The sequence below is a fragment of the Chiloscyllium plagiosum genome, unplaced genomic scaffold (genome assembly GCF_037043375.1).
Source record: "Chiloscyllium plagiosum isolate Xiang-an unplaced genomic scaffold, Cpla_swu_hap1 HiC_scaffold_48, whole genome shotgun sequence".
Classification (NCBI taxonomy): Eukaryota; Metazoa; Chordata; class Chondrichthyes; order Orectolobiformes; family Hemiscylliidae; genus Chiloscyllium; species Chiloscyllium plagiosum.
The window spans coordinates 3,865,660-3,888,534 of record NW_028270186.1 but is presented as its reverse complement, the minus strand read 5'-3'; the positions used below and the strand labels follow the sequence as shown (position 1 = coordinate 3,888,534).

The 22,875-nt window shown below is 44.9% G+C and overlaps 1 protein-coding gene across 1 annotated transcript in view; it reads left to right on the top strand.

The window, feature by feature from the left end:
* bin3 (bridging integrator 3) overlaps nucleotides 1–22,875 on the top strand; it is a 136,413-nt gene that overhangs the window by 33,336 nt on the left and 80,202 nt on the right. The window contains exons 3-6 of the mRNA XM_087984461.1: nucleotides 5,089–5,129; nucleotides 5,328–5,389; nucleotides 9,237–9,373; nucleotides 12,607–12,647. Of these exons, the coding sequence (XP_087840587.1) occupies nucleotides 5,089–5,129; nucleotides 5,328–5,389; nucleotides 9,237–9,373; nucleotides 12,607–12,647 (281 nt within the window). The remainder of the gene's footprint in view (nucleotides 1–5,088; nucleotides 5,130–5,327; nucleotides 5,390–9,236; nucleotides 9,374–12,606; nucleotides 12,648–22,875) is intronic.

Here is a 22,875-nt window from a genome sequence, read left to right as displayed (position 1 = left end):
CATCATCCTGACTTGGAAAAACATTGCCATTGTTTCTGTCACTGGGTCAAGATCCTGGAACTGCCTCCTCAGTCATGCTATGGGTGTACCTGCAGTGATTGCAGAAGCTCAAGGAGTTGGTTAGGCCCTGTCTTCTTGAGGGGAATGAAGAACAGCAGGGACTGCTGGCAATGCCACTGACACCCACGTGGGAGGCCATTGAGTGTATCACTCATTTATGGGCCTGAAATTAACTCCACTTGCATGATCTTTTCCCATAGGCTTTCAACTAATCATAATTTAGTTTGGAAAGGTTGTATTTAATCTGATTGCATTATTTTTTCAAGCGACGAATTCCTGTTCATAAGAAATGCCTGTGTCTTTTTTTTTTAAAAATCCTCACATCACCTCTGGCTTTATTGCTAATTATATTAAATTTGTATCTCTTTGGTACCAACCCTGATGCCGGAGGAAACAACTTTTATCTTTATTAACTCTGTCAAAACCCATCATGATTTGGCAACTGTTTCTTCAACACTGCTTTTCACAGTAATTATGCAATGTCAGGGCTATCTACATATTCCATTTACTTCCTCAATTATTCTATTGTTATCTGTGATTATATTTGTGACATTTTTAAATGTCGGAACTGGTTGAGTTGGAGATTGCTGTTCCTGTTGCACTGATCACTGTGAATGGCCAACCCTTAATACTGTGAATGATTCATCGATCTGAGCGTTTAGCAGGTCAAATAGTGTCGTCTGAATCATCCACGTTGCAATGAAAATAGTTTGTTTTGAGTGCTGAATGCGCTGCCCAATTAATGCTCTTGCATCGTTCCCTTGGAAAGAAGCACTGAAACCATGGAGTTGCACATTTGTGCTCAGCTGCAAGGGTCTAATATCACAAGGTTTGAAGGCAGTTAGGTGTGATTCCTCCCACCAAGATTGAAATGTTTTCTCGTAAAAGAAACGGCTATATTTTGGAGATGTGATATGGACATATTGAGGAGATCTCTCTCAGACAACTTAAATGTTTCTGTGAATTCATTTCCACAGCATAACAGCAGAGAAATTACAGTCCAATTGCAGAGTCCAATGGCCCAAGCGCAGGGGGTGTCTGATGGATGGGTTTGACACCAGTAATTGACTGGGCTGTCAAGCTTGACTTGAAATATGCTCCATTCGCTGATGAGTCACTGTGCAAAATGTTGCACTTTATTTGCAGTTGTTTAAAGAGGGAAGATTTTCTTGCAACCCATGTCAGTAGCTCATGTTTTACTGCTGGCAACAAGAGGATTGAACATGGAATTCAGCAGGATTTTCAGGAACTGTGCCTGGGATGAGGGATTGCAATTGGGATTCAGTGATCTTAAGTTGACTGTCGCATTGGGATCCGTACTGTGCCCTTCGATCTCAAAGTATGTGCAAGCCGAAAGAAGTTGGAAGGCCGAGGAGGAGAAGAGCTTGAAATGATTTGATGTCATGCGTTTGAGTGAATTGGGTTGTGAGACTGTGCACTCAATCTTGGAGACCAGTTGAGCAGAGAGGTGGAAGGAAAAAGCAGCTAGTCTCACCAACCTCACGGTAATGATCGTGAGGTAACACGGAAAAAGCTCGTGTTAACATGCTACTGGGTTTCTCTCTGAGCCACTCTCACCTTTACCAATCTAAACCACTGCAGGAGATCCCTCCGATCTCAAATTATCCATCCATTCCCAGTCATGCAGCACCCTAACTCACCAAAGCCTGGAGACAGTCAGCACAGACAGGATTGAATTCGCCTCAAGTCAGTCCCTCCTCTCCCCTTTTCAATCTGGTAAACTAGCACAAAACAATCCTTTTGTGGTTTCATAGATTTCCTGTCATGTCCCTCCTCAGTCTAAGCTGCTGCGTAGTAAACTGAATTACAGTCCATACAGTGTGGAAACAGGACCTTCGGCCCAACAATTCCACACCAACCCTCCAAAGACTAACCCACCCTGACCCATTCCCCTACCCTGTGTTTACCCCTAACTAATGCACCTAGCCCACACATCCCTGAGCACTGTGGGTAACTTAGCATGGCCAATTCACCTGACCGGCACATCTTTGTGACTGTGGGAGGAACCCGGAGCATCCGGAGGAAACCCAGGTCCTTGGTGCTATGATGCCCCTGTCAAGTAAACAGGTCTGTGGATTTGCAATTCAGTACAAGTCTGGGAGAAGGCATTTCTGACAGTGTTGTCAAGTGTAGGGGGAGAGAGAGAGAGAGACACCAGGAAATTCGAATGAAAGGGGAGGGATCCAGAGACGTGATTATCTGTTATGTGCATGCAGACTGGAGGAATTTGCAATCCAGCTGATCTCGGAAAGCACCTTTCCTCTGACAGAATACGTAAATAATGGAATGAAATATTCTCCTTGTATTGAAGGGGAAACCCGATCAACACCTGAGGCAGAATGGAGCGAGGGAATAGCTGGAAGGGTGGAAAATACTCTAAGAACAGTTCATTGGACAAATAGTTTTAATTGGATGTTGAAATGAGCATGCGGAAGTAATTTGCTCATTGACTCATTTGTTGAGGTTTTTGTTTGAATGCCTGACCTTCTGAAAACGTTGACCTCGATTGGATGCTACTCATTGAATCCCTGCAGTGTGGAAGCAAACCATTCGGCCCATCGTGTCCACACTGACCCTCTGAAGAGTAACCCTGCCAGATCTGACTCCCTGCAACATCCCTGTAACCTGCCATTTCCCACAGATAATCCACCAAGCTGGCACATCCCTGAACACTGTGGGCAATTTCCCACGGCCAATCCACTGGATCTGCACATGTTTAGACTGTGGGAGGAAACCAGAGCACCCGGAGGAAACCCACACAGACACAAGGAGGATGTGCAAACTCCACACAGACAGTCGCCCGAGGGTGGAATTGAATCCAGGTCCCTGGTCTTGTGAAGCAGCAGTACTAACCACTGAGCCACTGTGCCACCCTACTGTCCATGTCTGTGATTCTATGGAGTCAATCTCAACAGGCAGCCTGGAACTTGTGTCCACGCGATTTCAGGAGCTGTCTGCCAGCTACATTGCTGTAACACTTTCTGATGCTGCTGACTTGTCTGCCCAGTCGTGTTTCTTCAGGAAAAGTGTGAAGGAGCATTTTTCAGGAATGTAAATGAGAAAGGAGCTGCGTGTGTCTGTGTTTTCTGATGTGAGTGTGAAGGACGCCTGTAAAATAAAATTCAGAAGTGTGCTCAGCTGAGGGAGAGTAGTTTCCTCCCTCCCCTTGGACGATTGTGTCTGACAGAGTTCCTTTGACGATGCGGTGAGTGAGCACATTTGGAGGTCCAGCAATCCTTGCTGCACTCTCGAGGGGGGTGGTTTCACCATATGAATAATCAGTTGTTGGTGCATCCGTTTGGAAAACCAGAGTGTTCAAATGATGAGCTCTGAGTTTAATAATTACACATAATCGCACTGGTCGTTAAGTTCCAAGTTCAGAAATGACTGTGTAATAGCATAGGAAGACTTGAAGCATCCATGCAGTGTTCCTCCGTGATTTTAATGACCATGTTCCAAGGGCCTATGTCCTGTCTTCATTACGATAATATCCGAAGATATTAAACATCTTGTCTTGTAATGTTGTAAATATAATGTCTGTGTTGCTGCCTTTTAGATCTTTCTGTGCTATGAGTATTTGTTTTCAAACAGTTACAAATTTGTCACTGTTGTGGCCATTAAAAGTTTCATGAGTGATGGAGTTTGGAACAACCAGATAGGAAACTGTGGATATCCTCCCCGTTAGGGATATGGTCCATTGCTGGTCAAACCTGTGGCTAAGGTGAGGCCTGAATCGAATAATGCCAATGCCTGAAAATCCTTACAGCTGCCTCCCTGCTCCAACCCACTCCTGATGGAATTAGGGATCACTAGGAGCGACAGCTTTGCAGGGCCGAGATGATGCGGGAGAGCCAGAAAGAGGCACAAGTGGATGGTTAATAATCCCTGGAGGGTTTGACAGGAGGTTCCAGTCGGGAGATGGTGGACTGGTTAACTGCAGCTTATTGTTGAAGCACCCATGCATCCCTGTTTGAAGGGAATGAGGAGTTATTCAAGGAGACAGTATGAGCACTGGTATGGTGACTGAGATAGCATTGAGTAGCCCAGCTGAAGAAGCGTGCTGCTGCAGAGTTGATGGGCTGAATGGTCTTTCTATTTGCATTGACACTTTGATTCTGCAACCATGTTCAATGATAGGGTGAGGAAAGATTGGGAGTATCCGAATGACTTTCCATTCAAGTGACCCTGGCTGATTGCCATTGACTTGTACCACAGTGTCCTGCTCAAGATGTTGCATTCCGACTGAGAGCTCAAGTGTCGTGTACCTTGTCAAGATTGTATTATTCAAACTGGGAAAGAAATGGTTCACATTAATAATGTACTCTCTGACAGGATACTGGGTACAGATTAGATTCCCTCCAATGTGGAAACAGGCCCTTCAGCCCATCAAGTCCACACTGACCCTCTGAAGAGCAACCCACCCAGACCCATTCCCCTACATTTACCCCTTCACCTAACACTACGGGCAATTTCGCATGGCCGATTCACCTAATCTGCACATCTTTGGACTGTGGGAGGAAACCAGAGCACCGCAGAAGAAACCCACGCAAGCACTGGGAGGGTGTGCAAACTCCACACAGACAGTTGCCCGAGGCAGCAATTGAACCCGGGTCCCTGGCGCTATGAGGCAGCAGTTCTAACCACTGTGCCACTGTGCCGCCCTAATCTGTTGTTTTTTCCAGAAAAAAGATTTGAACAAGTACTTGGAGCAATGAAAATATGAGGGATTTTATGCAGGAATGTGGGAGTTTGATGAACTGGATTACTCTTGGCAAGACGCGGCTCAGATTCCTTGTACTGAATGGCCTCATTCTGTGCCTAATGTACATTGATCAGTCTGTTGCTATGCTCTTGCTTCTGCTAACTCGGTGTTATGAATATTTAGTCGTTTTGTTTGCAAGCATAAATTCTGAACTGAAACTGTGCCACTCGAACCAGCATATCGAGAGCTTTGCACTTCTCCTCTTTTTACTAATTGGTGCTTTTTCTCCCTTGTTAAATTTGCAGGTGGAGAGAGATTTTGAGCGAGAATATGGCAAACTTCAGCAGTAAGTATAAGACTGAGAATTAAGCACAACCGATAACAATGTGTTGTCATTTGAAGCTTAAGCATCCTTAATTTTTGTGTTTCTTGCGTGCAGTATTTATGACTTGAGTTGAAATATTTAATGAAGACAGAAAACGCTATCTTTCCAGTGTTACTTGCGAGACTGTTGACTTTTTCTTTCCCCTTGTTTCCTGTTCAGGCTGGAAGATCAGATTAAGAAACTCCACAAGGATATGAAGAAAAGCACTGAAGCAGATATCGGTAGGATTGTGCACTTGCCCTGAGCAGAACTGGGAGAGGTGTGGGTTATGTGGAAAGCAAACCTCAAAGTGCCTGCAGATAGGGAGGCAAGCCAATCTTCACACCACATTCAAAAACATCTTTTTGTCTCAGTGGCCAAGGAGAAGGTTGGGCAAAGAACGATAAAACAGGCACAGACTTTGTGCTTGATGACAAGGTGTAACAGGAATGAGGATTCTCTGCTCCCTTTTCAGAGCGAGTTAGGAAACCTGTTCCAAAGATCCGTAACACTCCCAGAAATCACAAATTTTCTGAAATGTAAGTTATTTCCAAGTTGACATTACTAAAAAGCACATCCTCTTGTTTCCCTCACTTAGCTCATATAAATAATCTAACCATGTGTCCACAGATCTTTTATCATTTAAATACTTCGTCTTTCAGGTCAGCCACAGTAACAAAGGAGCTTTTCCTGACCTTTGATTTCATGACAGGGTTGTTTAGAACTGAAGAAATACTTCTATGTAGCTCCTGGTGTAGGTAATGTGGCAGCCAGTTAATGTACAGCAAATTGCATTGAGGTGAATGCCCAGATAATCTATTTTCTGTAATCTGGAGAAATTTGGGAATTGCTGGACCTGTGAAGTAAAAGCAAGCAGTGCTGGAAATTGTCAGGAGATGAGGCAGAATCTGGGCAAAGGAAAACCAAGTGAGCATTTCAGCTCAATGACCTTTGGTCTGAACTCTGCTGGAAGATGTGAGACAGTCATTGAAATAACTGCGCAATCGCCAGTATGCCATCACCCTTTGTTTCCACGTGGCGAGCCCTTGACAGCTCCCTCAGAGTCAGCTCTCAGAGTGAAGACACTCTCTGCTGCTTCTGTCCAGCCTATTTGGACCAGGTTAACAGCCCCAATCAGGGATTTCCGATTGTCGGATGTCCACCTGGTTGACCTTGCTCCAAATCACTGCAGTCATTTTCCAGAAACACCTCAGTCTTGTTAGCCTTTCCACAGATGCTTTTTTCATCTGTTGGCTGGATTCTGTTTGAGGGTGAAACATTGGCTAGAATGACATGGAAAACATTCTGCCCCCCCCCCCAAGTACTCCAACAAAAATAGTTTTTGTGGTATTTTCCCATTTCTGTCCAACAGACAACTTCTGGGGTGGTACAGCTCAATGTCTGTGTCTGCTGAGATTTGGTGAGAGTTGCTGCAGACTCTACTACATCCCATTCATCCATTGCAACACTGCTAAATTATTGAGAGCATGCTGTTTCATATCAAATGACAAGGAAAGATATCCTGCAAAACACATTCATCGAGGAACTTTGAATGAACATGAATTCCTCTTCATTTTACATTGTCGATGAGTGATTATAATTTCTTTGTTTTTGAAAACAAGTCCTCTACTTGTCAGGAACCAATCAGAGGTTGGTTGGGTAACCAAAATATTGGTGAAAATTCGGGCCCATGTTACAGAGAGTGGGTCAATGTCATCAAGAATGAGCTGACTATCAGTATGGTGGGCTGCAAGAGAAACCACTGGGGCCTCCCACAAGGCTGTTGTCATATAATTGGGACACATGCATGGAGCTGCAAATCATGGCTCCTTGAATGATGTCAAATGCAATACTTCAGAACCTCAAGATGTGCTTTGTTTTGCCTGAGCTCTGGCATCTATTATACTTCTACAGCAACATGAGAGGTTTGGATGCACGTTATGTAATAGAGCTAAATGGTCACTGACAAAAAAGAAACAGTGAATGTTGCATGACTCACACTAAAGTGATAATTGACACTTTGCAACTCAAGCTGGTTGTTTTATTTTAAAATATAAATGTTGGATGCTGCAAATAACATCCCTGTAATGTCTTTCTTGTCTTCAGCCTGACAATACAGGTAGCTGCCTTTTGAGAAACCAGTTTTTCAGAGAAAAGCAATTGAAACATTCTTGACTGCACCACCTATATTTGCTGATTTACCAGATAGATCCACCAAAAACTCTCAGTTCTGTAATGCTTTTTAGGACCTCAGGGAATCCCAAAGCACTTAACAGCTAATTCAGTGCTTTTGCTTTTGAGGTGTTTATCAATTTTCCTGCTCCTCGGATGCTGCCTGACCTGCTGTGCTCTTCCAGCACCACTCTAATCCAGAATCTGGTTTCCAACATCTGCAGTCATTGTTTTTACCGAACAGTATAGGAAGCACAATTTGCATGCAGTCAAGGTCTTGCAAGTAACAACATGATAATGACCGGAAGATGTATTTCAGTGATCCAAGTTGAAGGTTCCATTTTAGTTTGGACACTTTGGAGATTCTTTTCACATCCACCAGAGAAAGCAGAGGGGTTCGAGATTTCATGTCTCCCTCAGAAACTGTCAGGTGAAATGACATGCCCTATTCTCTGGAGCAGGACTTGAATTGACACATTTCTGACTTAGATGGAAATGTGTTGCTGGAAAAGCGCAGCAGGTCAGGCAGCATCTAGGGAACAGGAGAATCGACGTTTCGGGCATTAGCCCTTCTTCATTTCTGACTTAACTGTGAGCTGCTGAACCCCAACTGATCTGAATATTGTCGCGCCACGGGAGCACTGCTCGATTCGGTGTTGAGTCGTTCAGTCCCAAAGTCACATGTCTGATAATGGAACAACGTGGAACCGAAGTGCCAGTATATTACTTTCTTGCTTTTCCAGACAAATTCATGTGTTGAAACTTAACTCTGTCTGGACCCTACGATTCTGTGTAGAAATTGAGGTTGAATTTCCTGCACAAAATGAAAGCGGGGGTGCTATTAATAATCTGACCACATGAGTTGCAGTGAAGGGGTTAGAGAGAGTGCTTTGGGAGGGTGTAGCAGGGTGGGAGAGCTGGAGGATAACCCTGCCCTGAGGGTGCAAGGAGAAACAACTTCATGAGCACGAAAGGGATGAAAGGGTATGGGGACAGAATGCAAACAGCAGACCAGGATGGATGATCAGCTGTTCCCACACTGAATGGTGGAGTAAGCTTGAAGGGGCGAATGCTCCTATATTCTCTGTTTCTATCTCAACACATTTTCACAGTAGTTCTCTGTGTTATTTTAATGGAAGCACAAACTCATTTACAGTGGTGAATGAAGTCGTGTTGCCATTTGTCACAAAGCTGTACCTTTACTCAAGGATACTGTGTCCTTGGTTTTTTTTCTCAGAGGGGTAAACAACTCCGGCTCCAAATCAACTGGTTTGCTACAGAGATGAAAGGCCTTTTTATTTATACATAAACAGATGAGACTTAAGGCCTAAGCTTTTCTGTTTTTAGAAGTGACCTGTATAATGAAAGGAGAGTGGTCAGTCCTGAAAACTGAAGTTAAGTTTGAGTCAGTTCAGCAGTGGAGCTGTGTGGAAACAGGCTGCTAGACTCTCTCTCTTTCTGCCCTTCTAACTTCGAACTGTAAGCCTTTGATTCATTTTGACTGTGTTTAAGGGGTTTGTTTCTTGGGACTGTTGTGTGTATTTGGAACAGCATTATGAAGTCTCGTTTGGATAGACTGAGTTCTGTGGGTATTCTATATTCCATACTTTGTGTCTCATTGTGTAATTTTATGAATAAATATTTGTCTGTTTTAAAATCTGGCAGCCATCTTGCTAACTTACTCCGGGTAATTTTCACTGTACACTTACCAAAGCAAATTGCAAAGTTAGTCTGGGCTGCCTGCTTAAGAATATTTTGAGTGGTCCATGACACATTAAATGTTCACTCACCAATCATCAGTTTTGGCTTCAGTCTCCAGTCACATGGAATTACTTGGCAGAATTGAAGGTAGGTGTGTTCTTAACATAAGTGCCTCAGATTTTTTTTTAAAAAGAGGTTCTGTGATGTTCTTTCCAGCCATGTCCAAGTCAGCGGTGAAAATTTCTTCGGATTTGCTGGCCAACCCTTTGTGTGAACAAGATCAGATGTTTATGGAGACGGTGACCGCTCTGGACACTGCAATGCGCAGAATGGATACGTTCAATCAGGAAAAGGTTTGTAATTAACTAAGATTTGAACTTGACATGATCTCAGTGATATCATATGTGACAACAATGGGAAGCACGTTTGATGTTTCTGGTTCCTCATTTGTCACTCAGTGGCAGTCAGTCCTGCATCAATAAATCACAGAATCACAACTTACTGATTCATTGGTTAGCACAACTTCAAATCAGCCAGACAAGATAGTGTGCTTCTGTGAAAAACCATCAGGTTTCCAAATACCCCAAGATGCCCTGAGTGTAACCTGATTCACACTGAGGCTATCTGTAACTGAGTTTTCATACCCTCCAAAGTAACCTCGCTAACTGTCCAGTTGCCAAAAGAATCACAGTGTGTTTTGAAATGGACACCGTACCTTTTCACGAGAAACTATGGGTTAAGTGCCACCCTGCAGTTTGAGCACATCATCCAGGGCTGTCACTCCACTGCAGGGCTCAATGAGTGCAGCATTGCCAAAAGTGTTGTCTTTCAAATGAGGCATTACACCCAGCCCCTGTCTGCTGGCTCCCATGGAGGTGGTCTCAAGAAGGATTTGCAGTAGCGTAAAGCACAGACCTAAGGCCCAAATGTTACTGGTTCATGGACTGTCGAAATCATAACGCTGCAAATCGACTGAGCTGACTGGTCTTTTATTTTGGATGTACCTTTCAATCTCAGCAGAATTTACATTCATGGCTGAGAGTCTGTTTCAGGCTCAGGGCACACTTGTGCTTGAGTGTTCCCTCGGAATTTGTGAGAAGTCAGGAAACAATGACCAGCTGGTTGTGAAACTGGACTGGTGATCCTAATGAAGTTACTGCAGTCTCACCAAGGCACGGTGTGACTCTCAAAGTCATGTCATCAGTGGCAGTTGTTGGGTTGTCCATGCAGGAAAATTCAGTCCAAGTTGCCATATTCTCATGCAAGCAATTAAATTGTTTGGTCATGTCATCGAAGCATGGGTGAGGATACAGCTGTATCTCATGGCTTGAGTCAGACATCATTTCACAGTTTGTGGTTGACTATTTTTTACCCATGGAACAGGAACCACTTGTATAATGTTGACATGGTGTTTGGTATCACATATCTTAGACTTGCATCCATAGTGTTTAATCATTTGTTGACTAGGGGTCCCTGTTTTGGAGCGCCCTCCCTTAATTGTCTGTCCCATCCCTTCATGACTTTCAAACCTGTGTTAAGTCACCTGGAGTCTCTGTTGTTTCAACAATTTCCAAGTCTTTGTACTTGGTCTGGTGGAAGGCAATTCATGTCCTGTTCACTGTGCTTCAGCATCAGTCTTCCTGCAGCATCCTTCACATAATGGGTTAGATTAGATTAGGTTGCCTACAGTGTGGAAACAGGCCCTTCGGCCCAACCAGTCCACACCGACCCTCTGAAGAGAAACCCACCCAGACCCATTTCCCTCTGACTAAAGCACCTAACACTATGGGCAATTTACCATGGCCAATTCACCTGAGCTGCACATCTTTGGACTGTGGGAGGAAACCATAGCACCCGGAGGAAACCCACACAAACATGGGAGAATGTGCAAACTCCCCAGAGTCAGTCACCCAAGGCTGGAATTGAACCTGGGACCCTGGTGCTGTGAGGCAGCAGCGCGAACCACTGAGCCACCATGCCGTCCCAATGTGGAAGTAAACCTCATCCATCCAAACCGGCTGTAGTATTCTGGTTTTCTGTCATTTTGTTATGAAACATGATACGTCTGGCTGTGAAAGTCGGTTTGTCGTGGCAAAACCAGGCAGCATTCAGTAATCAGCAGCTTCAAGGGCAGCTAAAGAAAAACTGCATCATCTTTGGGAAGCAAACATTGGGAGAGGGGTTTCAGAGCTTGGTCCAAGTGCTTGGGGAAGAGACATAATTGTGAAGAGATGAGGGAGTTCAAGGAAATAATTCCTGACGATTCTCTGGGTTTTGATCCTTGCACCTCTCTCCTCTGTTCAGACCCCTCGAAACTTTGAATATTTGTGTCAAATTCACTAATATCCTTTAGACATGGAGACTGCCATCCTTACCTGGTCTGGTCCCCATGTGGCTCCAGATCCACAGCCATGTGGTTGACTCTTCAATGCTCTCCAGGCAATTCAGGATGGGCAATAAATGCTGACCCACCCAGTGGCACCCCCATCTCGGTAATGTACAAAAAGAGTTGCAAATCTCATCTTAATCTCCTTTCTCTGAGGAGAACAGTCGCAGCTTCTCAAATCGATTTCCATGCCTGCATTTCCTCTCACCTGGCACTAGTTTGATGAGTTGCATCTGCTGCCCTTCAAAATCCTTCACATTACTTTGCAATTTGTGGGCCCCAACTTTTCCGTGTCTTCTTGAAGTTTAGTACTCATCACTGTAATAATCTCTTTGTGTTTGTCACATTGCCAAGTTGGAAAGGTGAGAACGTCCGCCTTATCAATGGAGATATAGTCTGCAATGGTGAGGACATTATGCTAAGCATTTACAACTCACTGGTAAAACCTCAGCTCAGCTCAGCTCTGGGCACCACACCTCATAAAGGACGTCAGGGCGTTGGAGAGGGTGCAAAGACATTTCCTGATATGGTCCCAAGGAAAAGGGACTTACGGTACATGAAGAAACTGAAGCTCTTCTCCCTGAATGGAGAGGAAGCAGAGATGCACCAAAGTGTGAATTCATTCCAGAGAAAATGAGAAGGGAGTGCTTGAACGTGTAAGCAGAGGGACAATGAGTCAATTTGCACCGGCCTGCCTGAAAGAACAATGGAAATGGGTAAATTAATAAAATTTCAAAAAGAAATTCTAAACGGGTAAGAGAGTGAAGTGGGTTGCCACTGGATGATTGTACCAGTGAGCTGGCATGGGGAAAAGGGGCCAAATGGCATCCTGTTCTTCCAGTCGTATGGAAGCTAAGAGAGACGGTGATGATTTAATTGGTCGGATTTACATGTGCTGTTGTGATGGGTTATCGGCCAAGAATTCTCTCCTTGCCCATTTCAATCATGCCTGTGCCATCAGAACCTTGTCAATTAATCACTTGCTTTCTGCTTAGTGTTTGAGAAAATCCCCTAAATTTGATGACACTGAAGGTAGTCATGTGTAAAAGCTGTTTAATTTGTCCCATGTGCTTGACTCAAAGTGATTGGCATTGTGGTTTCTTTCTATCTTTAGCCATTTATCTCACACACACAAGTTACATTTCATCTCAGTTCAATGTGGTTAGTCAATATAAAAAATTCTATGTTTTTTTTCATCAGGTCAATCAGATTCAGAAAACTGCCATTGAACCACTGAAAAAGTAAGTGCAACACTTTTCATGGTGATATGTAAACTCTTAACTCTTGCTGTGGAACTAAATCAAGCTGGAGATAATCTGTTTAAACAAGGTGAATGACCTGAGTAGATGCAATGAAAGCCTGGCTGACTTTGCTTGTTTATTGGAATGTTGTTAAAAACCACTCGCCATGGATTAATCACTGCTTGTTCAGTCAGCAAGTATCTCGCTAGATCAACAGTGGAAGCCAGAAGAATTTGATTGAGTAAGCATTAGAATTAGCTCGAGGAACTTCCAGTAATAAACAGCGGCACAGCCTGGATGTAATGGCTCGCAACCTTGTCCTGAGCACTTTGGAGTGGGAAGTAAAGGAAGTGGATGAGGGGGTGGGTTTGGAGCTGCTTGGATATGAATCAGCCAATGACTGCGAATCACAAGCCAAACAAATCTGAGTCACAAGGATCCTTGTCTGTTCTCACAGAAGATTAAAATGTTTTTAAAAAACCCATTCAACTCAGCATTTGAAGGACCCCAAGATGAGTCTTTGAAACTTAAGCAAGGGCAGTTAGAAGGACATGAAAACTGAGCTAACTGAAGTGAAGTGGCCAATCTGGTTGATGGATAGGTCATTTGAGATGCAGTGATAGGTGGTTAAGGGGACATTTCAGAATACACAGAATAGACACTGCAAGAAGAAAGAAAAATTCCATGGGGAGAACCCACTGTACGCAGTTAACTAAAACAGTGAAAGATATGATCAAACTTGAAGAAATGATGTATACAATTGCACAAAGTTGGGCAGAACTGGAGAGGTGAACACAGATAGGAAAATAAATGTTGAAACCATCAAAAGCCATCCATACAGCACAGAAACAAACCCTTCGATCCAACCAGTCCATAATCCCAAGCTAAACTCCTCCCATCTCCCTCCAAACCGTTTGTATTCATGAACGCATCAAAATGCCTTTTAAATGCTGTCACTGTACCCATATACACCACTTCCTCAGGAAGCTCATTCCACACGTAAACCACCCTCCGTGTAAAAAAACAGACATTGCATGCGAAAGGTGAACATTCAGTTGCTGAAGGTATTTGGGAAATACTGCAATGTTATCCTGTTTGTGAGGGGAACATGGAACAGTTATACACTGCACTGGTGAGATCACACCTGGAGTACTGTGCACAGTACTGGTCTCCTCCTGAAGGAAGGATGCGAACGCATTTGCACTTCAGAGAAGGTTTAATAATAATTTAATTAATGACACATGGACTGGGCAGGTAGTTTCAGGAAGAAAGGTTGGTTGTGCTCAGTTTGTATGCACTGGGGTCCAATATCCACTGGGTGAGGACAATTTAATTGAAACATAAATGATTCTGAAGGTGGATGTGCAAAGGACGATTCCTCTTGTGAAGGACTGTTTCAATACCAAGGGTTGCGTATTTAAAACAAGAGTTTCGGCGCAAATCATTTGCTTCAGAGGGTTGTTAATCTTTGGAACTCTGTTCCTGAAAAGCCAGTCAAAGTAGAGACTTTGAATATTTTCATGACAGAGGGAGATAGAGTCATACAGCACAGAAACAGACCCTTCAGTCAAACCAGTCCGTGCCAACCACAATCCCAAACTAAACTTGTCCGACCTGCCTGCCTGTGGCCCATATCCCTCCAAATCTTTCCTATCCATGTCCTTATCCAAATGTAATTCAGACGTTCTAATCGTACCTACATCAGCTACTTCCTCAGCAAACTCAATCCACAAGTGAACCACCTTCAGTGGAAACAAAAATAAACAAGTTGCCCCCATGTCTTTTTTAAATCTCTCTCCTCTCGCCATTAAAAATGTGCCTCAATTTTGAAATCCCCCACGCTAGGGAAAGAACAACGATCATTAACCCTATCTATATCCGTCATGATTTTATAAACCTCGATAAGGTCACCTGTCAGCCTGGTACACTCCAGTGGAAGCATGTCCCAGCCTATCCAGCTTTTCTTTATCATTCACACCTTCCATACCCGACAAGATCCAGTAAACCTCTTCTGAACCCTCTCCAGCTTTATGATATCCTTACTATAACGGGGCAACCAGAACTGGACACAGTACTGGAAAACAGGTCTGACCAGTGTCCTGTATAACTTCAACATGACATCCCTGCAGGGACTGAGCAATGAAGGCGAGAAATTCTTGGAGAACAAGAAGGTGATCTTATCAAACAGCAGCACAAGCTCGATGAACCTGAAGTGTCAGCGGGGGGGTGGGGGCTATCTCCTGCTCCTCAGTTGTTCATCATTGTACTTGTTTGCTGGACACAGGTTACTTGAAATTCCAGACAGGTGAGCGCCCGATTCCCTCCCCAGCCAAATCTTCCAACAAGCCAGACTTACCCACAACCTGTTTGGATCTTTCAAATAGATTGGTCAGGTGTATTGAGTAGCACTTTGGAGGGGAATTTGAGATGGGTTCCTGATTAAATATGATTCAAGATTAAATGTATATTCTTGCATTCGGAAGGTTCAGCTTTAATTACCGCCCTGCAGGAAGGATGTGGAAGCTGTGAAAATGGTGCAGAAGAGGTTTCCCAGGGTCTTGCCTGGATTGGACTGGATTAGTGTGAGGTTAGGTTAGACAGACTTGGATTATTTTCACGAGGGTGGTTGTCGGCTGAGGGGTGACCTGATTGAAATGTGAAGAGGCATGGATAGGGTGAATTGTCACTCTTTTTTCCCAGGGTGGAAATGTCAAATACCAAGAGGGTTTTAAGTGTAAAGTGAGAGGAACAAAGTTTAATGGAGAGGTGCTTGGCAACTTGTTTTAAACACACAGGTGGTCAGAATACATAGAACATAGAAGAATACAGCGCAGTACAGGCCCTTTGGCCCTCGATGTTGCGCCGATCCAAGCCCATCTAACCTACACTAGCCCACTATCCTCCATATGCCTATCCAATGCCCGTTTAAATGCCCATAAAGAGGGAGAGTCCACCACTGCTACTGGCAGGGCATTCCATGAACTCATGACTAGCTGAGTAAAGAATCTACCCCTAACATCTGTCCTATACCTACCACCCCTTAATTTAAAGCTATGCCCCCTCGTAATAGCTGACTCCATACGTGGAAAAAGGTTCTCATGGTCAACCCTATCTAAACCCCTAATCATCTTGTACACCTCTATCAAGTCACCCCTAAACCTTCTTTTCTCCAATGAAAACAGCCCCAAGTGCCTCAGCCTTTCCTCATACGATCTTCCTACCATACCAGGCAACATCCTGGTAAACCTCCTCTGCACCCGTTCCAGTGCCTCCACATCCTTCCTATAGTATGGTGACCAAAACTGCACACAATACTCCAGATGCGGCCGCACCAGAGTCTTATACAACTGCAACATGACTTCAGGGCTCCGGAACTCAATTCCTCTACCAATAAAAGCCAGTACGCCATATGCCTTCTTCACCGCACTATTTATCTGGGTGGCAACTTTCAGAGATCTGTGTACATGGACACCAAGATCCCTCTGCTCATCCACACTACCAAGTATCCGACCATTAGCCCAGTACCCCATCATCTTGTTACTCTTACCAAAGTGAATCACCTCACACTTAGCTACATTGAACTCCATTTGCCACCTTTCTGCCCAGCTCTGCAGCTTATCTATATCCCGCTGTAACCTGCCACATCCTTCCTCACTGTCTACAACTCCTCCGACTTTCGTATCGTCCGCAAACTTGCTCACCCAACCATCTAGCCCCTCCTCCAGGTCATTTATAAAAATGACAAACAGCAATAGTCCCAAAACAGATCCTTGCGGAACATCACTAGTAACTGCACTCTAAGATGAACCTTTACTATCAACTACTACCCTCTGTCTTCTTCTAGCCAACCAATTCCTAATCCAAACCTCCAACTCACCCTCAATGCCATACCTCCGTATTTTTTGCAGTAGCCTACCATGGGGTAATGTGCTGTGGGTTGGGGGAGGGGGGGAATGGTTGAGCAGATGTGTTTAAGACACGAACATGTAGGGAAGGGAAGTATGTGAACTATTTGGGATTAGTTGAGAGTGGCATCGTGGTCAGCACAGACGTGGTGAGCTGAGATGCTTGTTTCTGTGCTCTGCTGTTGTATGTTTTCGACGTTCAGTTGATGATTTTAAGAAGAAGGTGCTCATCTATGCAAATAGGCAGCAGAGACAGGTCTCCTGTTTGGGATATGAATGGGCCTGGTTGATTGTTCTGTTGCTTACTCTTGGGATTCTTCATTCCGCTTGATGGATTTCTGATTTCAGTGTTGCTTGAATGGCACTCAATTTTTCTGGAGTGCTGTCTGGGGATCTGACGGAATAATATCAGGGCCCAGTGGGAATCTCTTCAGGAAGGCCAATCGCATGCAATTCATGGGTTTGTGCCTCTGCTTCCTGCACTCGCTCTTCCCAAATTTGGTTCGTGTTCACAGGGAATTTCCGCAAAGCAGGCCCCCATGGACTTGAAGTCAGAATGGAAACACAAAGCCAATCCTCTGCCATCGTTTGCAATGCTGCTTGGTTCTGAAGACAGCCATTTAACAGGAACTTACATGTCATCAACAATGACATCACTGAGCTCAGCGAAACAAGACTCTGCCTCCCACATGCGCTCAGACACACACACGAAACGCTGTTTTGCAAAACCAACTATTATTTTGTCTCTTTGCTTCCTTGTGTCCAATTATAAATTTGAGACCAGCTCATTCAAGCCATCATCCTGCCAGACATGGGAAGTGAAACCTACATGAAAGAGAACTCTTTGGTGGTGGCAAATGTCAGTCGGAGGCATACCTTTGGTCACTGAACAGCACTGAAGTCATGAGTGTTTTTTCTTGTGTGTTCACTTATGTCAACTCCTGTTAAATACATGCAGGACCAAATGTCATTGAGGACATAGCAGTTATAGTTTTGTGTCATACCCACAGCCCTCCAATGGTCGGAAATGAGCCTTACAGATAGATTGGCGAAGGATCATTCAGAAGTCAGTCATGACTTGCAAAGTGATTTATCATCCTGTCTGGTTATTGTAGCAATGCCTCTCACTGTTGGGTGGTATGTTCTTTGGCTGCATGGCTCTGGCTTGCTCCACTGTACTTGGGTCAATTGCTCGCACTGCTGCCTCTGCTGCACTCAAGCAACTGATTCCAGAAATGAGGCTGATTCTCTGGCACCACATTGTTGGGGGATAATAGGCAGAGTCACCGCCTGCCAATTGTGATGCACCATGGGAGCTGCTGCTACCTGTCCTTGATTGGTGAAGGAGATGTACAGTTGCATGCCTTGTAACTGGCTCACATTCCAAGCAAGTTGCCTAAACAAGCAGCCCTCAGGCTTGGATGCCATCTTTCATCTAAGTTCTAAGGTGCTGAATAGGAACTTTATAAGACAAAAGTTTACACCAAGCCACATATTATGGACACACTACAGCTCATGACGAAAAGCTCAGAACAAAAACTATGCTTGTGACGCAAACAATCTGCAAACTGCAAGCACACGACTAACAAACTGCATTGTTAGATGCCCAGTTATGGTGAATTATGGAGTATGAATTTTTTCTGTAGCCAAGTGTCAAATAGTGTTCCGTCGCCTCACTGTGAAGTGCTTAGCCATGTTTTAGAATGTTAATGCTGTTATAGGAAGGCCACTTGTTGTTCCAATCCTCCACCATTGCTGGAATTCTGAAACAAGGATTAAATGGTCAGTACTGCAGTGTATTCCTGTCTGCCACTGATATCTTTCTAATTCTCACATACTCACACTGTGTCTCCAGCATTGACTAAGCTCAGACTTTATTAAGTTCTTCATTTTGATCCGATGTTAAAGCAGAAAAAAGTCTTACGAAACATGAATAATCTGAGGCAATGAACCACATTTTTTTTCCCAATAAAAATACGAGATGCTCTCTCTCAAATTACTGTATCAGTTAGATTCCTACCAATTCCCAATTGGCTTTTGATGGCTTTTGATGGGTTTTCTTTCCTGGACGTCCATGTGGTTAAAATCAACTAGGAGAAAGTGAGGACTGCAGATGCTGGGGATCAGAGCTTAAAAATGTGTTGCTGAAAATACCGAACAACCCAGGTGGCCTCCTTCTTCAAACACTGCAATTTCCCCCCAGACGTGGTTGACGATGCCCTCCACCGCATCTCCTCCACTTCCCGCTCCTCCGCCCTTGAGCCCCGTCCTTCCAATCGCCACCAGGACAGAACCCCACTGGTCCTCACCTACCACCCCACCAACCTCCATATACATCGTATCATCCTTTGTCATTTCCGCCACCTCCAAACGGACCCCACCACCAAGGATATATTTCCCTCCCCACCCCTATCAGCGTTCCGGAAAGACCACTCCCTCCGCGACTCCCTTGTCAGATCCACACCCCCCACCAACCCAACCTCCACTCTCGGCACCTTCCCCTGCAACCGCAAGAAATGCAAAACTTGCGCCCACACCTCCCCCCTTACTTCCCTCCAAGGCCCCAAGGGATCCTTCCATATCCACCACAAATTCACCTGCACCTCCACACACATCATTTACTGCATCCGCTGCACCCGATGTGCATTGAGGAGACAGGCCGCCTACTTGCGGAACGTTTCTGAGAACACCTCTGGGACACCCGGACCAAACAACCCAACCACCCACTTTAACTCCTCCCTCCCACTCTGCCAAGGACATGCAGGTCCTTGGCCTCCTCCATCGCCAGACCATGGCAACACGACGCCTGGAGGAAGAGCGCCTCATTTTACGCCTAGGAACCCTCCAACCACAAGGGATGAATGCAGATTTCTCCAGCTTCCTCATTTCCCCTCCCCCCACCTTTTCTCAGTCCCAACCCTTGGACTCAGCACCACCTTCTTGACCTGCAATCATCTTCCCGACCTCTCCGCTCCCACCCCCACTCTGGCCTATCACCCTCACCTTAACCTCCTTCCACCTATCGCATTCCCAACGTCCCTCCCCCAAGTCCCTCCTCCCTACCTTTTATCTTAGCCTGCTTGGCACACCCTCCTCATTCCAGAAGAAGGGCTTATGCCCGAAATGTCGATTCTCCTTCTCCTTTGATGCTGCCTGACCTGCTGCGCTTTTCCAGCAACACATTTTTAAGTCCTTGTGGTTAAGTCTATCTGTGAATTACATCAATATAAGTTTCTCAGTTGGCATTTGTACCAATGCTTGGCTAAACTCTGATGTGGAGGTGCCAGTGTTGGACTGAGGTGGACCAAGTTCAAAAATCACACAACACCAGGTCATTGTCCACAGGTTGATTTGGAAGTACCTTGTGCTACCTCTTGGGGCGCTGCTCCTCCTTCAGCTACGAGGTGAAGGAGCAGCACTATGAAAGCTAGTCCTGCCAAATAAACCTGTTGGACTACAACCTGGTGCTGGCTGAGTTCTGATATTCTCACAGCAGTGGTCTGTTCACACCGACTCAAGTGGAGTGGTTGTTTGATTTGATGGACATTTTTATTCTCTCTTTGAACGGAACTTTGAATATTTGCTTGAACAAAGGTGAAGAGTCATGTCAAGAGGTAAAGCTTCTGTTCGTCAGACTGTAATAACTATGACTGAAACTTGTGTGAGGTTGTCAGAGTTTTATTTTCAAGGCAAACTTTTGACTGGGTGTATTTGTAAATGTATTTCAGCATTGGATAATGTGATATTGTGGTTTGTTGCTGAGTGAGTCGCATGGAGGACATAGGAGATGCACAGGCCCTTGAGGTGGGGGTGGGGGGGGGGAAGGGGGCATGGAGAACGGTCTGAAGGGGAATGGGAAGGCTCAAGGGGCTTCAGTGCCCCAGGATCAAATTAGCAGCAAATTGCAGTGGGTTTGAAAGGATCCTGCCTTTGCACTTGTCTGCCTCCATGGTTGCATCTGAACAATGTCCAGGGTTTGCCGATCTGAGTCGCTTCTGTGCCCAGCTCTGTGGAGCAACAACAGAGTGTGTTAAAGAGGCTTGTGCCTCGACGATGAGGAACTGACCTGAAAACAACGATTAATTGTTTGCTTTGCCTGGGGTGTCTGACTTTGAGAGATAATGGGCAGATATGGTCAACAGTGTGGACCGTGAACTTGGAGAATCGAGGGCAACAGGTTCACCAGACTGACTTCAGAAGGTGTGAACTGAGCGGAGGGACCTGCTCAGCCACTGTGGACTTTGTCCTGGAGGTTGACCTTGTCAGGCTCCTCCATAAACAGGAGCTGACTTTGACACTGATAGTGAAGTGAGGGGCTGAAATGAAGTGGCAACCAAGAAATGATGTTAGCATCTCATAAACTGGCATATATAGCTATATGTAGCCCATATCACTTCCTTATCCCCTGGGCCCAGTCACATGCCTCTGTCTGGTGAAAACTTCAGTGTGAGTGAGGAAGGCAAGTGGGATCGGCTGATATGTTAAGTCAATGCAAGGTGGTTATTGTTGAGTCTGGGGAAGTGTGGTTGTCTTAGAGGCCAGGTTGATGGGTGTGCTCTGATTTACGGTAAAGAATGAAGTGGAGGAAACGGGAGAAGTTTGATACAAAAACATCATGAAGGTCTGCAGTGTAAAGTAAATGAGAAGAAGGCTAGGTAGTTTAAATAAAGTAATTGCTTGTTATTTTATAATGAGAGTTAACCAGCAAAATAGTTGACAGCTCTGAGGCAAGGTGTTATAATATTGTAAAAATGTCAAAAGAATACACAGCTCTGATACAATGTGTACAGCTGCAAATGATTCACTTTACCGGGTTGTTTAAGGAAGCAAAACAGATCAGGCTGTTTGTGACAAAGTGAAGGAGTTACTTTCCATGCTTATAGTAATTAGGCAGCAGGGTGTACCGAAGACTCAGGCTGGCCTTGCTGTTAGATTAGTGTACACGGCTGCTGCAGTTTGTTTGTTTTCACCTCATTATGTAAGCTTTTCCTCCATGGACGTCCGGTGTCTTCCGCAAGCCAAACCCCAAACAAGTGCAAGAGGATGTTGGTAGCTGTGTGTTTAAGGACCATCCTTGTCCATATGCCACTCTGTGTTCCAAATTGTCTGCATTGTTCTTCCCAGCCGACTCGATTTAAGCCCTCGAGATGTCTTATGCCGTGAGGTGACTGCCAGTGGCAGACAGGGCACTTAACACTGGCCTGTTTTTGAAAGGCTAGCGGTGCCATTAGTGTAACAGCAGATTAGACACTTGGCAGTTGTTCCTGTTGGGAGCTGAAAGAAGCAGCGCTGGTTGGGCAGCATGTTGTCACCGCAGGCAAGGGAGCTGTGAGAGTTGGGCCACTGGGAATAAACTCAAGGGATGTGCAGAGAGACAACAATGCTGCAACATGGTTCCTGCCCCAGAGGGGCAAGCAAGTAAGAAAGCAACCACATGTGAACATGAACGTACTGGTCGCACTCAAGTTCTGTGTTCAAGGAGAGATGAGACAACTCTGACCAGGTCACCTTTGACTGAACACTGCAGAGTTGTTGTGGCACGTATCATAATCGATCCATTTTGCTGTGTAGCCAGGACTTAAAGCCAGCACTGTACTTGGCATGTGCTGTTACAAAGTCATTACTCGGCCACATGGCTGCATTGGGCTGCCTTCCACGAACAGGAGCATCAACTCCTGGTGTGGCTGCAGCTTGTAGTGTTACCCCTCAGCCAGGGGCAGCTGTGGGGAAGGATCTGGCAAGGACATGAAAGCCTCTTAGTCAGTTACACACACTTGTTTTGACAGTGAAAATTACTTTCAGATCAGCCCGGCCATTCCCCTGGCTTGTTCTGAAGCTCATTGACTGACACCTTTTACTGTGGCCTGGATTTAGGATTCTGGCACCAAGCTAACAAACTCTAACAGCATTCCCAAGTGATTCTGTGAGCAGCCTGCCTGCACATTTCACTGCTCTAGCTTTGTGTCTCACAGTAATTACCAGTTCCGAGAGAGATCCTTCACTGAGTGGCTGGGGTTAACTTGAACAAAGCTGCAGCAAGATTGCATGAGGTGGTTTGCACTAATCCGTTCATTGGTTATTTGTCCATACCTGGGCAGTTCCCTTTGTTTGGTTACTACCTGACCTTTCTCTCAACCCTGCTCTGTCGCTGTCTCAGAAAATTGATCATGTTTGACAGTAAAATATTGTGATGGCAATAAGCTTTCTGATTTGTGCATCCTGTTGAGAGGTAGAAATATTTCTCCCCTTTTTGTTGTTCTTGTGAAACTTTGCAGTTTTTCTTTCACACTGAAATTCTGACGACTCATTGGATCATGTCTGAA